Here is a 19,632-nt window from a genome sequence, read left to right on the forward strand (position 1 = left end):
TAACAATTAAAAAAAAAGTCTTACCCCTCAAATTTTAAGATAAACCGAAATATAAGATATACTAGTTTTGAAAATGATAAAAGTGTTACTACTGGAATTCGAATCCATGTTCATATAAAATTACTCCTCAGGCGTTCGTTATCTCACTACAACAGCCGAAGTAAAAACATTTTTTTTAGTAGTGTATAATCTATTGTTTAGAATATGTTTGGTGTGACTTGAAGTGGTATAGGTAGGTTTGTGGGTTGACTTAGGGTTTGGCTGAAGGAAGAATAAAAACTTTATCAATTGGGTCTCAGAAATTTCCATTGTCGGAGAAGCAACAACACTTGTTTTAATAAACAAAACAATGAATTTAAAGGTTCTTTTTCTTTCCCTTACAATGGATTTTAAGGGTAACAAGGAATCAAATGACCAACTATTCCAGAATGAGTTATTTAATATTATTGTTCGTGTCTGCTTAGTCCCTGGAGTTGAACATGAAACAAAGAATGACGATGAAGGATAATTAATATTGAACAATTGATATCAATGTAATTCATAATTAATATTGTAACTAGTATGAATGTAAATCATAGAGGACATAATTGATTATAAATAAATAGCATAAAACTAGAAAATGATGAGGTGACATTGTTGATTTACTTCATGTTTAAGATGCTGATGAATAAGATCGTGTTGAAACCAACAACAATTATCGGGATCCTTACTCCATCTTCCAGCACCTCTATAGAAATTGCGACGAGAACTGAAAGTAATTTGCTTAAGCAAAGTTGCACTCCTCAATAGATGACTAGCCAACTCAATTACATTTATGGAGCAAACACAACCATGTAACTCCACATATTTTAACTCATTGTGAAAAAACTTGGCATATTCTCTTCTTTGTCTCTCAGATCCAACCATATGTGATCTTCCTGTATGTCCATTTCTAATCTGAAAATTGAATAATAATCATAATTTACATACACAAACATTTTAATATTCCAAAAACACGACAAGCGGGTTGAATAACTCACTGTTAGAGAAAGTTTTTGGAGATGCTGAGAAGCCATTGCAATATCTAAAATCCAAAAGTAATCCATTTTAGGATTATATGCTCCGACAATAAATAATTTCAATTGTTTAAGATTTTGAAATCGAACCAAATCCTTTGTTAACTTGGGTATCTGTTTACACAAGAAACATTTAAAGTGAATTAAAAGCAAGGATACCAAACATTTTGATCAACAAAGCATGTATGGATTTTGAGCGACTCACCTGTGAAAAGCTCATATTCATAGTTAAATTCTGAATCAGATGTAACCTTGCAATTTTAGCAAAGTGGGATACATTTCTCTTTCTGAAACCTGCATCCCAAAAAACCTTGAATAACTTTGGAGCTGCAAGAGAGATTACAGGCCTCATGACAGTGTGACTTCTATATTCAAATGATGAGAGATTCAAAGCATCAATGTCTAACTTATCAGAAAAATCATAACAACAAAGATTCTTATAACAGTCAACAATGCTCAAATGAAGCAAGGTTGCACTCCTAATTTTCAAATCACAAGTGAACTTGCAGTTGTTAAAGGTGACATGTTCAAGTAGGAGACATTTAGAAAACAAATGAGTGATGACATCAGTTTGGAGACAACCAAGAAGTCGATCCAACACAATTGTTGTCATATTTTTGAATGCAGAAAAATCAACAAGATTAGAATTGCTACGACATGAGTAGCTAAACTTGGATAACATTGGAGAGTTAAACTTGAGTGTATGTCTAGGGCGAAAGTAGGAAGAATATTCCATAGATAAGAGATTTGATGCAATGATACGAATATTAGTCTTCATATCACCTATGACATGGCCGCAGTTAATGTTGAAATGAAGCAATGTTGGACTAGTTATTGTTAAGTCAGATCTGAAGGTACATTGATTAAGAGTGAGATTCTGAAGATAGATGCAGTTAAAAAAGAGAGGCTGAAGTATATTCTGGTCCACAGGAAGTAGTTGCAACACAAGAGTTGTCAAATTCTTGAACCCAGAAAATTCCATAGGTGCTGCAATGCGGCAGTTCTGTAGGTGCAGATATGTGACAGAATTAGTGCAAGATAAGAAAGGAAATACAAATTCGTATGGTGGGCACTCTTGACAATGATGTGCGAATAGCAACTCGATACGATTGGCACCCTTGACAACTCCTTTGTGAATCAATCCATTAATGACATGAGTATGATGGGCATTTAATGGAAAATTTATTCTGATAGAACGGATCATGTCACCATTGTTGGTGCAAAGGTAGAATGAAAGATGAATATTCTATTCAGAGAATGACGGCTACAAAACATGATAAAAGTTACAATGATTGTCACCCTATTTATAAGCTAAAACTAGGGTTACTAGAATAGGATAAAATACTAAAATACCCTCTAACAAACTTAGGGGCTAAGAAAATAATATAATTAATAAATATGAATTACTTCTAATACCATCCCTTAATTCATATTCCATCAAAGCTTGTAACACCAATTCCATCCCTTAATCTGAGGAATTGATCAGTCTTGATAGCTTTCGTCAGAACATCTGCCAACTGTTTCTGAGTGCTGCAGTGTACAACTTCTAACACTCCCCTCTGAACTTGATGTCTCAGAAAATGATACTTGGTCTCAATGTGCTTACTTCTCCCATGCAATACTGGGTTTCTGGCAAGATTGATTGCAGACTTGTTGTCAATCATCAGCTTCAGAGGTTTGTTTACTTCAATCTTCAGATCCTGCAATAAATTCAGAATCCACACAGCTTGGCATGCAGTAACAGCACCTGCAATGTATTCAGCTTCACAAGTTGACAACGCCACGACAGGTTGCTTCTTGGAGCACCAAGAAATGGGACCTCCCAGAAATTTGAATAAGTACCCAAACGTACTTCTTCTGTCAACTCTGTCTCCACACCAATCAGAATCTGAATAACTCAGAAGTTCTGACTCATCCTTTCTTCCAGAAGAAAATAATACTCCATACTTCAGAGTTCCCTTGATATACCTCAGAATCCTGACAGCAGCTTGATAATGGGACCACTTAGGTTTACTCATGAACCTACTAACCATCCCAACTGAATAGCAAATATCAGGTCTGGTATTGCACAAATACCTCAGAGAACCAACCAACTGTTTGAAGGTTGTAGCGTCCACATCCTTTCCATCAGAGTCAGAATCCAGTTTCTGATTTGTATCAGAAGGTGTGACAGCAATCTTACAATTCTTCAGATTAAATCTCTTCAGAAGTTCTAATTCATACTTGAGTTGATGCAAAATAATACCTTTCTCAGAGTATCTGAACTCCATCCCTAGAAAGTATGTCATTTTGCCTAGATCAGTCATTTCGAATTCATTCATCAGAACTTTCTTGAACTTGGCTATCTCCTGTTCAGAACTTCCAGTCAGCAGTATATCATCAACATATAAACATACCAGAGTCATATTTCCTTCAGAAGTATGCTGAACATAGACACCGTACTCCATCTCACATTTCTGAAAGCCTTGCTTCTTGAAAAATGAATCAATCTTCTGATTCCAAGCTCTGGGCGCTTGTTTCAATCCATATAGAGCTTTGTATAATCTGTACACCATCCCTTCCTGATTCTTTTTCACAAATCCAGGAGGTTGTGACACGTAAACTTCTTCTTCTAATGGACCGTTCAGAAATGCAGATTTTACATCTAAATGCATCAGAGGCCAATTCCTGTTAGCAGCTATTGCAATCACCATTCTGATTGTTTCATGTCTTGCTACAGGTGCAAACACTTTAGAGTAATCCAGCCCAGGTTTCTGTAGAAATCCTCTGGCTACCAACCTTGCTTTATGTTTGCCAATTGAACCATCTGGCTTTAACTTCTGCTTGAAAACCCATCTGACGCTGATGGCTTTCTTGTCTTTTGGAAGTTCTGTCAGCTTCCAAGTCTTGTTTCTCTCTATAGCATCAAGTTCTTCTTTCATGGCCTTCAGCCAGAGCTTCTGCTTAAGAGCCTCTTCTGTACTTATGGGTTCAGAGTCTACTAACATGGCACACTGAATAACTTCTCCTTCAGAGTCTACTTCAGTGTCTTGCAGCATGTCAAATTCTGCATATCTTCTGGGGATGTTTCTGATTCTTTGTGGTCTCTGAACTTGTTCAGAGTCTTGAGCTTCAGAGTTTCTAGCTTCAGATGGTTGACTTTCTCCAGAGCTTTGACCATCTTCAGAGTCTGGCATATTTCCAGAGTCTGAATTGCCACCAGAATCTAGATTACCATCAGAGTCTGGGTCATCAGAGTCTGGATCATCAGAGTCTGGATCATCAGAGTCACCTTCATCTTCTGAGTCTTCTCCAGAGTCAGAATCACTATCAGAGTCAGAATCAACGACAGTGTTTACTCCAACTTCAGAAATTCTTAACTCTGACCTTTCTTCAGAAGTTCTAACATCAGAATCAGATTGAGACTTATCCCAATTCCAAGATTCTGATTCCTTCACAATCACATCTCTGCTGAATTCAATTTTATTGGTTTCTGAACAATAGAGCTTGTATGCACCTGTACTGTGGTACCCTATCAGAATCATCACTTTGCTTCTATCATCCAGCTTCTGTCTTCTGGCTTCTGGAACATGTTTATAGCAAACAGAACCAAACACTTTCAGATGACTAACACTTTGCTTATCTCCAGTCCACTTCTGTATTGGAACTATTTCCTTCAACTTCTTCGTAGGACATCGGTTGAGTACATACGTTGTAGTGGCAACAGCTTCTCCCCAGAGCTTCTGAGGAAGTTTCTTCTCCTTTAGCATGTTTCTCACCATATCAAGCAAAGTGCGGTTTCTTCTTTCAGCAAGACCATTGTGTTGAGGGGTATAAGGAGCAGTAACCTCATGCTCAATTCCATTCTCCTCACAGAACTTCTGGAACTCTTTGGAGTTATACTCACCTCCACCGTCAGTTCTAAGAATCTTCAACTTCTGACCACTCTGATTCTCAGCCTTCATTCTGAACTTCTTGAATTCATCAAACACCTCGTGTTTAAACTTAATAAGGGATACCCATGTCATTCTTGTGAATTCATCAACAAATAACACAAAGTATTTATTCCCTCCAATCGATGCTACTGGAAATGGACCACACACATCAGAATGTACAACTCCCAAGGCGTGTTTTGCTCTTGGAGCAGTTTCTGACGCAAATGGCAATCGTGGTTGTTTTCCTTCCATGCAAACTTTGCATGACTTTTCAGGCTTCTTAATTGCAGGTGTCATACGGTGAACTGACTTGGGGTGTTTTGCTTTTTATCGCAATGTCGCGGATAGCAAGAGTCGCCACCGACTTTTTTTTTATCCAATAAGGAAAGGTGGAAAAGAACAGGAAAGACCTCAATAGATTTTTGGTTCGGGATGTACATTATACAAAGGGAAGGTATTAGCACCCTTTGTATCCATGGTTATCCATGGGCTCTTAATTGCTGGATCACTTATATTTTTGTCTGAAAAGTGTTCGTGAATTGTTTAAAAAATGTTTCGAAAAGAGAGTTTAACTTTGTAATGATTCTCGTATGAATGTATACAAAGTATTTATCTCGTTTGATTTTGAAAACGGTTTAGAAAAATGTAACTTGGTAATGATTCTAGTATGAATGTATACCAAGTGGTGATTTTCTAGGATTTTGCAAAGTGTGAGGGGTGGGAAATGTTTTAGGTTATGATCCAGCAATTGAGAGTTATACCTTCCTAAGGTCGTTATGAACGTTTCCTATCCTTATGAGGGTAAAACTGTCCTTACTATTGAGAAGTAAGTAGTTTTATCCTTTGGATGTAAAAGGGTCATCGTAGGGTCATCGATAGGTCATTGAAGGCAACAGTTATAAGGATACCTTAGCATTCGAAGGGACGATCATCATTTAACCGTAGGCTACACCGAAGGGTCATCGAGGGACGAAATCATATATTTGAAGGCAACATCCGAGGGACTATGATTTATTTTATGATGATTTAATCGAAGGGTCTTTGCTAAGTGTATCCCTATATTCGCGGGACATGACCGTAATACCGTAATATCATAAGGCAAAAGAGAGGTCCAATATCACATATTTAAAGGCCGCATTTTAAAGTTAATTAGGTGATTATGATGAATCTCCACATTAAAATCAATACATTAAAAATAATACATTAAAATTAATACATTAAAATTAATACATTAAAATTAACACATTAAAATTAATTATTAAAATTAACACATTAAAATTAATTAGGCAATTTAGGGTGAGCCTCCCCAATGGTATCCCACACATAAAGTGGAAGACCTAACGGCAATCTTTTCCTGGGCCATATGAACCTTTGCAAAATTCAACAAACGGGTTAGCATACCAAAGCAGGGTGTAATCGAGGAGTTGCACCAAAGCAGTAATAGTATCAGGTAAACAAAGCATGGTTATAATAAAACAGGTCAGAAGGGCAAAGATCAAAACAGAACGAAAAAAACAGCGGCATCCATTACAACAATTCAAGGTATCCAGGCATACTTAAGTCTATATACAGAACCTCAAATATATTTATGAATTCAATTATAATATCACATGGGAATTCGGAACGTAAAGCGGCGATAGTAACGCAAACCTGTTTGCAATTGAATTGTAACCTTGAATTGGCACTCTTAGGGTTGATACCGGATTGAGTTGAGCGGTGCCGCCGGCTTTTCCTTCAGGGTCTCCTTTAAACAACAAATTAAAACGAAGGAAATAAACTAGATCCTAACGTAAGGTTAGATTCGGTAAAAAGGTGCACAATAGTTTCCGTTGCAGAAACTATTGTGCGAAAAGAATTGACTAAATGCTGAAAAGGGAATGGGAAATTGCAAGGGGAGCAGTGTAGAACTCGTAATAAACAATGACTAAGCTACTGGAAAAGAAACTATGCAAAAGCAAAAACGGCCAAAGGAAACAACATGTGGAAAAGCCTCCTCTTTTTAGGTTTTCAAGGTGGCTATTTATATTGGTGTCGTTAGGTCATGCCTGCTGCCCAAAAAAAAGTCTTCAACGCGCGTGGATATAAGGCCCAACATTCCTCAAGTCTCTTCAAGTCTCTGAGGCGTTACTGGCGCCCAAAAAGTAGGGGAATGGTGTGACGTTCGTCACACCATGTGTGACGTCCGTCACAGGGATGCGCAAGGCGTGACGCTCGTCACAGCCTCTGTGACGCTCGTCACAGGTGCAATACCTGAATTCTTGTATTTTGGGCTGGGCCTTGCTATTTGGTTCGTTTTTCCTCCTTTTTGCACCTCTTTTCCTCCAATTCTACTTGTGTTTCCAAATAAGCCACCTGAGACAAATAGGAAGAAAATACCGCGTAATATCCAATAATATAAAGTGACCTGAAATAAATGATGATAAAATTTAATTGAATTAAGCCTTAAAATATGATATAATTTCATGTTATCACTAGGCGAGCGTGTAGCGAACAGGCCAGTTTGGGCCATTTTCATTCGTGAGCTGAGCCTTCGTTCCTTTAAGATCAGTGCCGTAAAAATGGGTCGGGGTGCCCTAAAAAACGTCTTGAAATATTAATGGGCAAATTTTGGGGTATGACAGCTGCCCCTGTTCAATATTCTTGAACCGAGAGAGTTAGAATGGTATGTGTCGTTCGTGGTCTGGAGGTGAAAGATTATTGAACACTAGAATGCCCCAAAAATTTGCACTTGCCAATTAGTCTTGGTGGAGATGGGCTTAAAGATGCCATCCAGGTAGTTTGATGAGGAGATTTCCAGATTGTGTCGTACGCTAGACGATGTCTGAAGACATGGATGTCATACCGGGTCATACACTAGACCGTATAGTGAATCCCCCATCGTGCGGTTGACTTCGCTGGGGAGTCAGAGTATGCTATATACTGCTGGGGATAAGGGATCAGAATGGATCATATACTGGACCATATCTGAGTACCAGAGTGAGCTGTTCGTTAGACGGATGACTTTGATGGGGATGAAAGATCAGAACGGATCGTACGCTAGATCGTTTCTGAGTTGCAGAATGAGCCGTCCGTTAGGCTGAATCTGCTTGAAGAGGGAGTAGTCGTATACTAGACTACCATTCAGAAATGTACCTGTCCGAAGGTAGCATCTGAGTAAGGGAGTAGCCGTATACTAGACTACCATTCAGAAATGTACCTGTCCGAAGGTAGCATCTGAGCAAGGGGAGTAGCCGTATACCAGACTACCATTCAGGAATGTACCTGTCCGAAGGTAGCACCTGAGCAAGGGGAGTAGCCGTATACCAGACTACCATTCAGGAATGTACCTGTCCGAAGGTAGCACCTGAGCAAGGGGAGTAGCCGTATACCAGACTATCATTCAGGAATGTACCTGTCCGAAGGTAGCACCTGAGCAAGGGAGTAGTCGTATACCAGACTACCATTCAGGAATGTACCTGTCCGAAGGTAGCACCTGAGCAAGGGGAGTAGCCGTATACCAGACTACCATTCAGGAATGTACCTGTCCGAAGGTAGCACCTGAGCAAGGGGAGTAGCCGTATACCAGACTACCATTCAGGAATGTACCTGTCCGAAGGTAGCACCTGAGCAAGGGGAGTAGCCGTATACCAGACTACCATTCAGGAATGTACCTGTCCGAAGGTAGCACCTGAGCAAGGGAGTAGCCGTATACCAGACTACCATTCAGAAATGTACCTGTCCGAAGGTAGCATCTGAGGAGATAAAGGTCTAACTTGGTCGTACATTAAACCTTATCTGAGTTGTCCGTGGACTTGACGGTCTAACTTGGTCGTACATTAGACTGTATTTGATGACTTGAAGGTCTAACTTGGTCGTACATTAGACTGTATTTGAGTGGTTGAAGGTCTGAATGGATCGTACGCTAGATCGTATCTGAGTTGTTGAAGGTCAGAATGGATCGTACGCTAGATCATATCTGAGTTGTTGAAGGTCAGAATGGATCGTACGCTAGATCGCATCTGAGTTGTTGAAGGTCAGAATGGATCGTACGCTAGATCGTATCTGAGTTGTTGAAGGTCAGAATGGATCGTACGCTAGATCGTATCTGAGTTGTTGAAGGTCAGAATGGATCATACGTTAGACCGTATCTGAGTTGTTGAAGGTCAGAATGGATCATACGTTAGACCGTATCTGAGTTGTTGAAGGTCAGAATGGATCGTACGCTAGATCGTATCTGAGTGGAAGGAGTCCTATGTTGGGCTGAATCAGAAAGAACCGTACGCTAGGCCATATCTGATAGTATTTGTGTATGCTGTATTTGCAATGAATATTTGGGATGAGCTCATAGACGCCATCGTTAGGAGGATGTCAGAATGAATGTTGACATGGAGTATATCTGAAAGATGTATCTGAAGGAGAAAGTAGTCGTACGCTAGACTACACCTCGGAATATACCGTACGCTAGGCGGTATCTGAGGGATATAGTTGAATCTTGAATGTAATTGATAAAGATGTCCGTCTGAATGGACCTTTGTTTTGCTTGTATCAAGAGGATACTTGACCTGAAAAATAAAGTTAGCTTCATGCCATGTCATGATGCATGAGATGCAAATGTTGTATGCATGCGAAATGATGTAATGAGTGAATTATGCGTTTGGAATAAATGAGAGCATTGTACACATGTATATGTTATGAAATGATGTAATGTATATTATGCGGAATGAAAATTGTATGTAGGTATGTGATGTGAAATGATGTAATGAATGCACTATGTGTCTGAAACGTTTTTCCAGGGGACTCTACCGTGGAAATAAATCTCAGTCTTCTGGTCGGAGATATTTGTATTGATGATCCTTCCTTAGCTAGGGGTATTTGACTTTTATCTGATGGCAGAGATATTCAACAGAGCCTGGCTGGGGGTAGAAGAGATGACCAGTCTAGTGATGCCCATTTCTTCTGGGGAATAACTGGCTTAGCCGGGGAATAGAATTGGCAACAGATTCATTGGAAAGCCTGGTTAGACCTTCTCCTCGATCCTGAAGTCCTTCAGTAATTGTCATTGTTATTTTATGCATGTATTTTGATAAACATTGATCATATTCAAATGCATATATCAATTCAAGTTAAATCAACGGACGTTTACGCAAACAAAACAGAGAAAGTAAAACAAAAGCATCTTTTTGGAAATAAAATTGTATTGATTTCGCAAGAGGGCCTATAAATAGGCAATTTGAGTACAAGGAGACAGAAATCCTAGTAAGAGGAAATTGTCAGGCAAACAAAGAGAAGCTATGAGGAAAAATCCTGTTGATTTTAACTCCACTACTGTCATTATGTCTTCAAGCATCTCATCTCCTGCTGTCGGATAGAAGTGATTGGCTTGTTCAGTCCCTTGAACTTGGTTGACGCTGACTGAGAACGGGACATAGTCTTACGCTTTAATCCCTAATTTTTGCCTGGACCGCCTTTTCAGGTTTTCAGTCCACCAGGATACCCTTTTTTGCCCAAGCCGCCTTTTCAGGTTTTCGACTTGCCGGGTGTATGTTTTTATATGTTTATCCCTGATTTTTGCCCGAACCCTTTTGGTTCGCCGGGATGCCCTTACTTTTGCCTAGGTACGTCGACCTAGCGGGTCTTTTTCATGCGTAGTATTTTTTAACTATGTCCGCGTTCACGGGATGCGGGAAATCTTCGCCATCCACTGTAGTAAGTATCATGGCTCCACCAGAGAATACCTTCTTAACTACAAATGGCCCTTTGTACGTGGGAGTCCATTTGCCTCTGGGATCAGTTTGCGGTAGCACGATACACTTGATTACCAAGTCGCCAATTTGATACACTTGTCTCTTGACCTTTTTGTTGAATGCCCTGGTCATGCGCTTCTGATATATCTGCCCGTGACAAACAGCCGCAAGTCTCTTTTCATCAATCAGATTTATCTGATCGAGTCGAGTTTGAATCCATCTAAGCCTGCATCTTTCACAATTCTTAGAGAGGTAATCTGAACCTCCACTAGTAAAACGGCTTCCATTCCATAGACTAAAGAGAAAGGGGTTGCCCCTGTCGAAGTGCGGTAACCATGAAGAGCAAAAGGTAACATCTCATGCCAGTCTTTGTATGTTACTGTTATATTCTTGATATTGTTAGCAGCCTCCACGGCGTCGTTCGTCTTTGGCCGGTACGGAGAAGAGTTAGGGTGCTTTATTTTGAACTGCGTGTAGAGTTCAGTTTAGTACCATTATCAGTGATAACTCTCTCAGGAGACAGCAGGTTTCTCAAGTAGATATTTGATAGAATCCATCTTAGAAATCAATAAAGTGGTATGATTCAACAGATACTGTCTTAGCCGGCGAGCAGCCCAAGCCAAAGCGCAGCAAGCTTTCTCGAGCTGTGAGTATCTTGTTTCACAGTCGGTACCTTTTGCTAAGGCAGTGTATGGCATGCTCTTTTCGACCAGACTCGTAATGTTGCCCCAACACACACCTCATTGAATTTTCTAACACGGTCAAATACACGATTAGAGGTCTTCCTTCAACTGGTAGCATTAGAATTGGAGGTTCTTGGAGATATTTCTTGATTTTGTCATTCATCATTCCATACCATCTCTTGATTTTTTTTTTTAGCAATTTGAAGATGGGTTTGCAGGTAGCAGTCAAATGTGGGATGAATCGGGCAATGTAATTCGAGTGCCCCAAGAAACCTCTGACTTCTTTCTTGTCTAGTTCAGTACCCATTGCAATTTCAATTGATTCCTCTTGCGGCTGTATGGTCTTTTCTCCTTGTAGTACCAGTCTGGCAATTTCTCCAGGGACTTCACAATCTTCCTCACTTCCATCCTCGGCTTGGTAGATCGGATTTTCAAAGTCATAATGAACAGTAGCAGAGTCATTACCAACAGGATCCAGAGTGGATATGGATACGCGATTTGTTACGTGAGTGTGTGCAAGAAAACATAGCTTGTTTGAAAAAAATGACAGGAAAGATAAAGAGCGCAATATTTGAATGCAAAAAGTCCATTGATTTATTGAATATGAATATGCTCATGAAAATGACAAACCCTTAAAGTTAGCTATTATTCCCCGGGTATAGACACAATGTTTTGAAACACAAAAATAGCAACAACAATTACTCCGGACTAAAGGAAATCGGGATAGTGTCTTCAGCCTTCCAATTATTGAGTCCGTCATCAATTATTGGGAAAATCCAGCTATCCAAGTCATAATCGTTATCAGTATCTTCCACAGCATTGACAGTCTTGTCATGATTAGGCAGAGGGGCAGTGATGACATTAGGAGTCTCCGGAGGCTCGAACTCAATTTCCCCAGCGTCGATCATATCCTGAATTTTGTTCTTCAACAACCAACAATCGTTTGTATCGTGCCCGGGGCTATCGGAGTGATATGCACACCTGACATTGGGATTATAACGAGGCGAAGCAGTGTTGACATTTGCAGGAGGACCTCTGAGAGTGATTAAGTTTACTTTTAGCATACTTTGCAGTGCTTGTGCTAAAGTCATATTGAGCTTGGTAAACTGCCTTCTTGGTCTGTCTGGTCTTTGCTGGAAGTTTTGAGCCGGCGGGGCGGCGATTGTCACTGCTCCAACGGCATGGTCACCATTTTTCTTGTTATGATTCTTTTGACCATACACAGCATTCGATTCATTCTTCCCATGGTAGGACTTTTTACTGCTTGTAGAAGTAGCTGCCTGTAACTTTCCACTTCGAATGCCGCTCTCTACCCGTTCACCTGTCAAGATAAGTTCAGTGAAACCTGACGAGGAACTTCCCAGTAGATGGCTGTAGAATGGGCCAGTCAGTGTACCCATGAACATGTCCACTAATTCTCGGTCAGTCATAGGGGGTTTGACCCTGCCGGCCAGATCTCTCCATTTCTGAGCATACTCTTTGAAGCTTTCTTTAGATCCCATAGTCATATTCTGCAACTGTAGCCGAGTAGGCGATAATTCAGAATTGTACTGGTACTTCTTATAGAAAGCTGTTGCTAAATCAGTCCAGGTGCGGATGTCAGAGCTCTCGAGCTGATAATACCATTCTAACTGTGTGCCAGACAGACTTTCTTGGAAGAAATGGATCCATAGTTTCCGATCAATGGTATGCGGCTGAATTTTTCTCACATAAGCACGTAGATGCATCTGAGGACAGGACACACCATCGTACTTAGTGAAAATGGGGATTTTGAATTTGCGAGGAATGGTCACATCGGAGACCAGACCCAAGCTTTCGAAATCTAGACCAGGCGCCTTCTGACCCTCCATGGCTAGCATGCGTTCTTCCAGCAATTTGTACTTATCATCTCTTGGAGAGTACTGTTCATTTTCATAGTTCTCACCGTCATCCTCAGGGTTGGAGAAATCAGCGTTCTCTTCCTCTGAGTCATTCTCCGCCCCCTCCTCTGGACCATTCGGGATTCCAAATTTGATTCCCGTAGCCTGTCCTTTACGCCTTCTTCCCGGGTTAATGAAACTCACAGCTTTCTTGTCTTTCTTCTTCTCGACCAAAAGAGCCTTCAGTTCCTCCTGCCCCTTGGATAAGCTTAGCATCATCTCCTTGAATTGAGCATTCTGAGTCTGGAGATCTTTGACAGTTTGTTCGAGATCCATTTTTCTGTTTGGAGGAAAACCGTGAGAACACTGATCCCTTTAGAGTACCTGTTATGCAATGTTATGTTATGCTATGCAACGTATGAAATGTTTTCAAGGCCTTTTGGAATTTAACTTTGCATAAACTACCGAAAAGGGAAACTTTTTTTTTGTTTTTTTTTTTTTGTTTTTTTTTTTCATACAAAACAGAGCAAAGTTAAATCCCTAAGTCCTTGAAATGGTTAGTTCAATGTTATGATGTCATGATGTTATGATGTTATGAGGTTAAATAAATAACAAGCACAAACAAGTCACACAACCATCATTCCTAGGTTTTAAGGCTTGCATGAGTTCCATAGGTAAGTACCCTCCCCACTGAAGTTTGGTTGGTTCAACCTGTCCTAGAATAGTAACCGGGTTCTAGAAGGATCTCCAATCATTGACCTTCCTTTAAGTCCACTTCAGTGCAACACCAAGTGGTTGACCGAAGCTTCCCTAAAGTCCAATCTCAAAGAGTGTAGTATCGAGTCTCAACCAACTCCAGTCGGAACCGAAGCCAGTTATCTCACTACTTTCTAATGGCTAGGATGAGTCAATTAGGGTTCTAAAGGTCTGGTTAATGCTTTTATGACACCACGCGAATGCCAAATATTTCCTCAACTAACATGAGGAACATCAGGACATCCAAAGTGCCACATTAACCGTAGCCATCATTTTAACCATTCCAGTATACGCCGGATAGTCGCGATGATCTATTGCTACTTACCTAAGGTACACTAGATCCGGGTGTAGGATCTTTCACTCAAGAATACCCAAGCAATCCCTTAAAAGTAAATCAGACAATTTTAAATAAGTGATCTTGTTTTTAAGGTAACCTCTCTTTTTAAAGTTACTCCCCAGCAGAGTCGCCAGTTCTGTCATACGGTGAACTGACTTGGGGTGTTTTGCTTTTTATCGCAATGTCGCGGATAGCAAGAGTCGCCACCGACTTTTCTTTTATCCAATAAGGAAAGGTGGAAAAGAACAGGAAAGACCTCAATAGATTTTTGGTTCGGGAGGTACATTATACAAAGGGAAGGTATTAGCACCCTTTGTATCCATGGTTATCCATGGGCTCTTAATTGCTGGATCACTTATATTTTTGTCTGAAAAGTGTTCGTGAATTGTTTAAAAAATGTTTCGAAAAGAGAGTTTAACTTTGTAATGATTCTCGTATGAATGTATACAAAGTATTTATCTCGTTTGATTTTGAAAACGGTTTAGAAAAATGTAACTTGGTAATGATTCTAGTATGAATGTATACCAAGTGGTGACTTTCTAGGATTTTGCAAAGTGTGAGGGGTGGGAAATGTTTTAGGTTATGATCCAGCAATTGAGAGTTATACCTTCCTAAGGTCGTTATGAACGTTTCCTATCCTTATGAGGGTAAAACTGTCCTTACTATTGAGAAGTAAGTAGTTTTATCCTTTGGATGTAAAAGGGTCATCGTAGGGTCATCGATAGGTCATTGAAGGCAACAGTTATAAGGATACCTTAGCATTCGAAGGGACGATCATCATTTAACCGTAGGCTACACCGAAGGGTCATCGAGGGACGAAATCATATATTTGAAGGCAACATCCGAGGGACTATGATTTATTTTATGATGATTTAATCGAAGGGTCTTTGCTAAGTGTATCCCTATATTCGCGGGACATGACCGTAATACCGTAATATCATAAGGCAAAAGAGAGGTCCAAGATCACATATTTAAAGGCCGCATTTTAAAGTTAATTAGGTGATTATGATGAATCTCCACATTAAAATCAATACATTAAAAATAATACATTAAAATTAATACATTAAAATTAATACATTAAAATTAACACATTAAAATTAATTATTAAAATTAACACATTAAAATTAATTAGGCAATTTAGGGTGAGCCTCCCCAATGGTATCCCACACATAAAGTGGAAGACCTAACGGCAATCTTTTCCTGGGCCATATGAACCTTTGCAAAATTCAACAAACGGGTTAGCATACCAAAGCAGGGTGTAATCGAGGAGTTGCACCAAAGCAGTAATAGTATCAGGTAAACAAAGCATGGTTATAATAAAACAGGTCAGAAGGGCAAAGATCAAAACAGAACGAAAAAAACAGCGGCATCCATTACAACAATTCAAGGTATCCAGGCATACTTAAGTCTATATACAGAACCTCAAATATATTTATGAATTCAATTATAATATCACATGGGAATTCGGAACGTAAAGCGGCGATAGTAACGCAAACCTGTTTGCAATTGAATTGTAACCTTGAATTGGCACTCTTAGGGTTGATACCGGATTGAGTTGAGCGGTGCCGCCGGCTTTTCCTTCAGGGTCTCCTTTAAACAACAAATTAAAACGAAGGAAATAAACTAGATCCTAACGTAAGGTTAGATTCGGTAAAAAGGTGCACAATAGTTTCCGTTGCAGAAACTATTGTGCGAAAAGAATTGACTAAATGCTGAAAAGGGAATGGGAAATTGCAAGGGGAGCAGTGTAGAACTCGTAATAAACAATGACTAAGCTTCTGGAAAAGAAACTATGCAAAAGCAAAAACGGCCAAAGGAAACAACATGTGGAAAAGCCTCCTCTTTTTAGGTTTTCAAGGTGGCTATTTATATTGGTGTCGTTAGGTCATGCCTGCTGCCCAAAAAAAAGTCTTCAACGCGCGTGGATATAAGGCCCAACATTCCTCAAGTCTCTTCAAGTCTCTGAGGCGTTACTGGCGCCCAAAAAGTAGGGGAATGGTGTGACGTTCGTCACACCATGTGTGACGTCCGTCACAGGGATGCGCAAGGCGTGACGCTCGTCACAGCCTCTGTGACGCTCGTCACAGGTGCAATACCTGAATTCTTGTATTTTGGGCTGGGCCTTGCTATTTGGTTCGTTTTTCCTCCTTTTTGCACCTCTTTTCCTCCAATTCTACTTGTGTTTCCAAATAAGCCACCTGAGACAAATAGGAAGAAAATACCGCGTAATATCCAATAATATAAAGTGACCTGAAATAAATGATGATAAAATTTAATTGAATTAAGCCTTAAAATATGATATAATTTCATGTTATCACTAGGCGAGCGTGTAGCGAACAGGCCAGTTTGGGCCATTTTCATTCGTGAGCTGAGCCTTCGTTCCTTTAAGATCAGTGCCGTAAAAATGGGTCGGGGTGCCTTGAAAAACGTCTTGAAATATTAATGGGCAAATTTTGGGGTATGACAGTAGGAATTCCATGTACCAACTTCTTTGAATTCAGATGTTTTAAGCTTCTGAAATTCAAATGACCAAATCTTATGTGCCACAGCTCACTCTCCTTCTCAGCACTTGTTGCACTAAGACATTCTGAGTCTGCAGTTCTGACATTCACCTTGAATGTTCTATTCCTTCCCTGTTCTGACTCCATAATCAACTTCTGATTGCAGTCATACAGCTTCAGAAGATTGTCCTTCATGGTAACTGAAAAACCTTTCTCAATTAATTGTCCCACACTCATCAGATTGCTTCTGATGCCAGGTACATACCACACGTTCTGAATCAATACTGTTTTCCCATTGTTCAGAATCACTCTGACATTTCCCATACCTTCTGCATTAAGATATTTGTCATCAGCACATCTGATCTTTGTCCTCTTTTCAGAGTCAAAGTCAACCAGCCATTTCTTGTTTCCAGTAAGATGATTTGAACAGCCAGTGTCCATATACCACCAGTCTATCAGATCCAAATCATCAGATTCAGAGGCCATCAATAGCACAGATTCGTCATCAGAACTTCTGGCTATATTTGCTTCTTCTGATTTTCTCTCCTTGTTTGACCAACAGTCTCTAGCAAAATGACCAAACTTCTTACAACAGTAACATTGGATTTTCTTCTTGTCATACTTCTCTTTTCCCTTCTGAGCATTCTTTTGTCTATCAGAGGTTGAGCTTTCTGACTTCTGACCACCATCAGATCTTCTCCTGGCTTCTGACTGCTTCTGATACCTCCTATCAGAAGTTGCTTTCAGAGCCTGCTGCTCTACTTCCCTTTCAGAGGTTCTCTCAGTTAAACGCAACTCTTGCGCTTCTAGACTGCTCTGCAGCTCTTCAATTCTCATGGTGCTCAGGTCCTTGGAATGTTCTATTGCTACCACAATGTAATCAAATTGAGAGGTAAGGGATCTCAATACCTTCTCCATGATTGTTTCTTCAGAAAGAGTTTCTCCACACGCTTTCATCTCATTAGTGATCAGAATCACTCTGGAGATGTATTCAGAAACTTTCTCATTATTCTTCATGTTGAGATTCTCATATTGCTTTCTCAAGGACTGAAGCTTCACCTTCTTCACTGATGCGTCACCCCCATAACATCTAACCAGTGTGTCCCACGCAGCCTTTGCTGTCGTTGAATCTGCAATCTTCTCAAACACATTTACATCAACACATTGATGAATGAAGAACAATGCTTTCTGATCCTTCTTCCTTACTTCCTTCTGCGCGTTTTTCTGTTCATCCGTCGCATCTGCTGCTACCGGAACATAACCATCAGTGACAAGATCTAGAACATCTTGAGCACCGAACAATACACGCATTTGGATCATCCAACGATTCCAGTTTTTACCGTCAAATACTGGAAGTTTGGTGTTCATGTTGCCGTTTCCGTTCATCTTTCTACCTTGCACAGTACACTCAGATTTCTCACACAGTGTTTCCCAACCCACAGAATTAAAATTCTGATCAGATTTTGTTCAAGATTCAACACGAATCTAAGAATCAAAATCAAACACACAAGACCTCACGTTCACTCGTGTTTCCCGTGTTTCCCAATGAATCCGAACCGGAGCTCTAGATACCAATTGTTGGTGCAAAGGTAGAATGAAAGATGAATATTCTATTCAGAGAATGACGGCTACAAAACATGATAAAAGTTACAATGATTGTCACCCTATTTATAAGCTAAAACTAGGGTTACTAGAATAGGATAAAATACTAAAATACCCTCTAACAAACTTAGGGGCTAAGAAAATAATATAATTAATAAATATGAATTACTTCTAATAACCATGATATTTCTGCATGAAATTACCCATTCTTGTAGCAAACAGAGATTGAAGCTCTTGATAGAGTGTAAGGGTTATTGGGAACTTTGGAAATGGATTATAGTCAAACATGTTATGTAGATCAAAATTGAGGTCCTTCCTTAATCCCCATTCGTGATACCATTGTTTGGACAAAGCACTAGTTTTTACCAAACTTTTCAGACTTAACTTGGAAAAGATATGCGATATAACACAATCAGGCAAATCAGACAACTCACTCATCATTGTTGCTGCAAACACGTATCAAAAAGTTTTAGAATTTGAATTAACAGTATAATCAATCAAATCAAACTCTCTAAAATTTCATATCCAAATAACAAGCTACAAAACAAAATCGAGTTACCTTCTGGAAGAAGAACGTGAGAGACTTTTTGTTGAGATGATGAACAAGACGCTGAGTGTAGCTTTCTCTTGGAAAATCATAACAAAAGTTCAATTTATATAATCTTCGGAATTAGGGTTGTGTTTTCTGGGCTTCCAATGCAGGTTTATTTGGGTGTTTTTAAATATTAGGTTTAACATACCGGCCCATTCATTCGCTATCAACCGGCATTTTAAACATGCTCTTTTAACACTAACTAAAACTATAAAAAAACGATGTGGGACTCATTTAACTACAACTGCAACTATTTTAACTTCATACTGACCCTCTAGGAGCTGAAGAAGAATTGCAATACCCAAAAAGGCTCACAAGATTCACATGATGAACACTAGCTATTGTTGCAACTTCTGATTTTAACTCTCTTTCACCTATTTCTTCTGCTAGCTATTGTTGCAACTTCTGATTTTAACTCTCTTTCACCTATTTCTTCTGCATCAATTCTTTCCATCATTCAGAACTCCTTTGAAAACGGAAGCCGAAGAACCTCTTCTAATAATTGATTGAAATCCATTTGTTGCTTCTCCAACCTCGTATCTGAACTTTGTTGGCTTAAGCTGATATATGCAAAACTAAAGATTGTGATAAATGTAAAAGCAAAGATCTG

General features: G+C 39.6%; 1 protein-coding gene across 1 annotated transcript; it reads right to left on the minus strand.

Annotated features, from left to right (window-relative positions):
* Positions 1-612: 612 nt before the first annotated feature.
* LOC127130102 (uncharacterized) lies at positions 613-18,872 on the minus strand. Its single transcript, XM_051059171.1, has 4 exons — positions 18,618-18,872; positions 1,261-2,272; positions 1,020-1,169; positions 613-936 (listed from the first exon to the last, which is right to left on the minus strand). Exons 1-4 carry the CDS (start codon positions 18,869-18,871, stop codon positions 613-615), a joined length of 1,740 nt encoding a protein of 579 aa, XP_050915128.1. The 5' UTR covers position 18,872.
* Between the last annotated feature and the right edge of the window lie 760 nt (positions 18,873-19,632).

Source organism: Lathyrus oleraceus, chromosome 3 (assembly GCF_024323335.1).
Source record: "Lathyrus oleraceus cultivar Zhongwan6 chromosome 3, CAAS_Psat_ZW6_1.0, whole genome shotgun sequence".
In the NCBI taxonomy this organism is placed as follows: Eukaryota; Viridiplantae; Streptophyta; class Magnoliopsida; order Fabales; family Fabaceae; genus Lathyrus; species Lathyrus oleraceus.